Raw genomic sequence first — 345 nt, 5'->3', positions numbered from 1 at the left:
TTTTTTTTTTTTTTTTTTTTTTGCATGCAGCAACTTCTGCACGAGTTGCACACCAACCCAAAGAACAGCGTACATGAAATAATGCAGACGGTTTCAAATGCTGTTGGTTTTAATTTAGAAGATGAAGATATGAAGGAGTTGACGGGTCACATGAAGTGGGCTCATGACCTGATGGAAAAGGTATTTACTTTGTTGCCGTCGTCGCTTAAAGGTGGGAAAGCAGAAGAATTGTGAATTTTATTTATTTATATTTTATTTGGATATTTATATATGAAAGTATATATTAATATTTATTTAGAATAGATCTATATATATATATTCTATATATATATATATATATATATA

General features: G+C 29.0%; 1 protein-coding gene across 1 annotated transcript in view; it reads left to right on the top strand.

Annotated features, from left to right (window-relative positions):
- EMH_0084770 (uncharacterized protein) overlaps positions 1-234 on the top strand; it is a gene marked incomplete at both ends in the record, with an annotated part of 2,085 nt that extends 1,851 nt beyond the window's left edge. The window contains one exon of the mRNA XM_013500819.1: positions 31-234. Coding sequence (XP_013356273.1) covers positions 31-234 — 204 coding nt within the window. The remainder of the gene's footprint in view (positions 1-30) is intronic.
- Between the last annotated feature and the right edge of the window lie 111 nt (positions 235-345).

This window comes from Eimeria mitis, genomic scaffold (genome assembly GCF_000499745.2).
Source record: "Eimeria mitis Houghton genomic scaffold, Emh_scaff5902, whole genome shotgun sequence".
NCBI classification, from domain to species: domain Eukaryota; phylum Apicomplexa; class Conoidasida; order Eucoccidiorida; family Eimeriidae; genus Eimeria; species Eimeria mitis.
The sequence above is the reverse complement of the archived record's forward strand: the minus strand, read 5'-3'. Positions and strand labels throughout refer to the sequence as shown.